General features: G+C 43.1%; 1 protein-coding gene across 1 annotated transcript; it reads right to left on the reverse strand.

The window, feature by feature from the left end:
- Positions 1-2267: 2267 nt before the first annotated feature.
- LOC135638249 (vacuolar iron transporter homolog 2-like) lies at positions 2268-3005 on the reverse strand. Its single transcript, XM_065151286.1, has one exon. It carries the CDS (start codon positions 2976-2978, stop codon positions 2268-2270), a length of 711 nt encoding a protein of 236 aa, XP_065007358.1. The 5' UTR covers positions 2979-3005.
- Positions 3006-3477: the final 472 nt, after the last annotated feature.

Here is a 3477-nt window from a genome sequence, read left to right on the forward strand (position 1 = left end):
AATAAGCTTCTAAACAATGGTATATATACATATATATATGTATATATATGTATATATATGTATATATATATATATATAATCTTACACTTCCATCATCTGTTTGCTCGATGCCTCCATTTGTTTGGAGAGACGGAAGCTTATACGTTCGTGGTCAACGGTGCAAAATGGTTCACGAAACGAAATGATAGTTTTGGAATATGAAGATCAAGGGTTACATTCATTGAACGTGTGGTTTTCTAGAAAGACGTGTCATAATATATCGTTTGACTTTGTGAAACGAAATTATGGTCCTTGAAGAAGGATCAGGTGAACAGATAATAATCATAAATATATCTATTTTATGTCTATCATATATCATCTTAATTTATTTTTATTAATATTATTGCATCTAAAAGTGTAAGCCAGTAGTACGTGATTCATGATTTCTATAGACTAGACAAAAGTCAACTGATTTTTATTTTGATCAACTGATTATTTTTTTACTCACTGAATTATCTAGTTAGGAAATCACATTTCAATTGTTTTAACTCATAAATATATAACCTCTGTTTGAGATATTTGGATTAGTTAGTATATTATCGCACAAAGTGATAGGTTTGACGTTTGATTCTACATGTGAGCATCATTTAATGTAATAAAAATATATTTTATTTTTTTTAAAAAAGATCATCAATATATAGTTTAATTCAGTTATCTTATTAAACTTCTTTGTTCAACAATGAAAATGTTTTAGTCAATCATTATGTTCCCACATGGACAGAAAATCATTTCAGTTTTTCAATTATTTTCCTGCCTTAAAATAAAAAAATAAGTTTTTATATTATGACCATTTATAAATTGGTAACATTAAAAAATTACTATAATCAAGTGCTAGAATTCTACTCTTAAGCTCCAAAATATTAAGAATATAAAATTATATAACGACTTAAGCTCTTAGATATGATGATATTGATAAAAAAAAAAATTAAGATTTCGTACTCCAACATAATACCATCAATAATATCCTAGTTTTTCATCACAAGAATATAGTATATATCTGCAACTTAAATTTGTATGTTCATATAACTAATTGCATTTATTTTTTTCCCTTTTTGTAAAAGTTCTTTGTGATTAATCTCTCCTATTTATACAGATTATGAGGGAGGATTTCCCTCAACATAGTAGAGGATTTTTCTCAACAGAGTAGAGAGATTTCCTCATATAGTTAGGAAAATCTTATATACTATCATGCCCCCGGTGCTCAAATTTGGATCGATGAAAAACAAACAGTTTATAAGCGAGAGGCTTCATGAGTAAAGCAAGAGCATATCGCTGTTGTTGCTGCGATTACGACAACGGCGACTGTGACGGTGACGACGGTGGTTGCAGCAGAGGAAAAAGCTACAATGGAGAAAGCTATAGCAATGCTACAGTAAAGGAAGAAGCTACAGTAGAGGAGAAAGCTGCAGCGATGTTACAGTGATGATACAGTAGAGGAGGAAGCTACAGTAGAGGTGCAGCAGAGGATGTAGCTATAATAGAGGAGGTAGCTACAGTAGAGGATGAAGCTGTATCAGAGGTGCAGCAGAGGAGAAAGCTACAGTAGAGGTGAAAACTGCATTAGAGGTGAAAGCTACATTAGAGGTGTAAGCTGCAGTAGAGGAGGAAGCTATAGCAGAGGTACAATAGAGGGGAAAGCTACAGCGATGCTATAGTTGAGGAGAAAGTTACAATAGAGGTGCAGCAGAGGAGAAAGCTGTAGCAAAGGAGGTAACTACAGTGATGCTACAATAGAAAGAAAGCTGTAGTAGAGGAGGAAACTATAGTGATTTGGTGGAGAAACCTGCAGCGATTTGCTCTTAGCAGGAGTTGAGGATCGACAGTTGACAGTGAGGCAACGACGGACGACTATACAGCGAACAGAGAGAGGAGTCCGATGGAGAAGTGAGTCCGGCGGGAAAGAGTTCCCCCCTGCTTTGATACCATATTAGAAAGAATAGAAGATAAAAAGATAAGAAGTTTTATTGAAGAAACTTTGATGCCAACTATTGATCGAAACATAAGCGCATATAAATCTTTAAACAAAGCCAGGAAAGATAAGCTTCTGCAGTGTAAATCCAAACTTCCACTAGAGAAGGGACAGCAGCTGCATGATGCTAATTAAACCCCACCAAAACATTACTAATCGGGAAGAAGAAGATGAAGAGAAGAGAGATCTATAGGTCATATTTCATGGATAGCTTTCACTCTCCAAAAGACATTATTCATTCCTTGTTTTCCTTGCCACTCTAAGCTGAGGAGACCTGCATGTTGAAGAGAAGCCCAAAGATTCTAAGCACACAGTAAGTGACCAACATGGCCAGCCATCCTCCCCCCAAAACCCTAAGAGCAGGCTTCCAGATAACAGCACCACCCAAGACTGCTCCTGCTGCACCAAACCCAGCTAAGCCCAGGCTGCTCACGGCACAGACCGCCCCCACTCTGACGCCCCATGACCTGATGAATCCGCCCGCCAACAGCGGCAGCACCGCCCCCAGCGCGAACGCCAGCGCCGACGCCCCCGCCGCCAGCATCGGACTCGGCAGGCTCTCCTCTCCCCGGACCCCCTCCTCGCTCCCGCTCCCGCTCACCTGGCGTCGTCTCTCCATCTCGGCCACCTCGATGTCGTACTGCGCGTGCACCGAGACGAACTCGCCGATGGCCATGCTGCACGCGCCCGCGACGAGGCCGGCGAGGCCGGACACGAGCATGGCCTTGGCGCTCTGGTTCACCGCGCCCACGCCGATCATCAAGGAAGCGATCGACACGAGGCCGTCGTTGGCGCCGAGCACGGCGGCGCGGAGCCACTGCGTCCGGGCCATGTAGTCCACGGATCCATCGGCGCCTCGCGTCGATTCCGGCTCCTGGGGTTGCAACGGGATGCTGATCCGCACGCATGGGTCATTGGAAACTTCCGGCGAGGCGTTTGCATGAACTTGAGAGCTAAGACGGGACGACATCGTCGGAGTTCCGAAGTGTTCGACGGAGACGAGGGAGGGATGGGGAAGCGCGTTGGGCACACGCCATTGAGCTCCAATTTATAGGTAAAGTGGCTAAACACCTTTTTACTACGGCAGAGAGAGGAAAGGTGGCCATGGAGCGTCACGTAAGTGGAGTTGCGTATGGCCGCCATGCGACGAGGGGCGACTTCTTCGTATACGAAACCGAGGCGCAGTTAAGTGGCCAACGGACTCACTTGTCTGGCCAGAAAACATGAGCTTTTGGTGGTGGGAGAACGCATTGCCTCATCTGCTCTGCACCGTCGAAAGTCGCCACCATGACGCATCAATCGGATCCCCGTTGCTCAAATGGCGTTAAGGACACTTGAGCGTAACTCCTCTGTCGTCATCTTGGGATTGTGAAGGGAAAGGAACACGTGCTTCTAACCATCAAATCTTGTCGTTTTCATACCCGACGATGATGATGACTGTTGAGATTAACACGGGAAGGAGTTGATAG

Source organism: Musa acuminata, chromosome BXJ3-5 (genome assembly GCF_036884655.1).
Source record: "Musa acuminata AAA Group cultivar baxijiao chromosome BXJ3-5, Cavendish_Baxijiao_AAA, whole genome shotgun sequence".
Taxonomy (NCBI): Eukaryota; Viridiplantae; Streptophyta; class Magnoliopsida; order Zingiberales; family Musaceae; genus Musa; species Musa acuminata.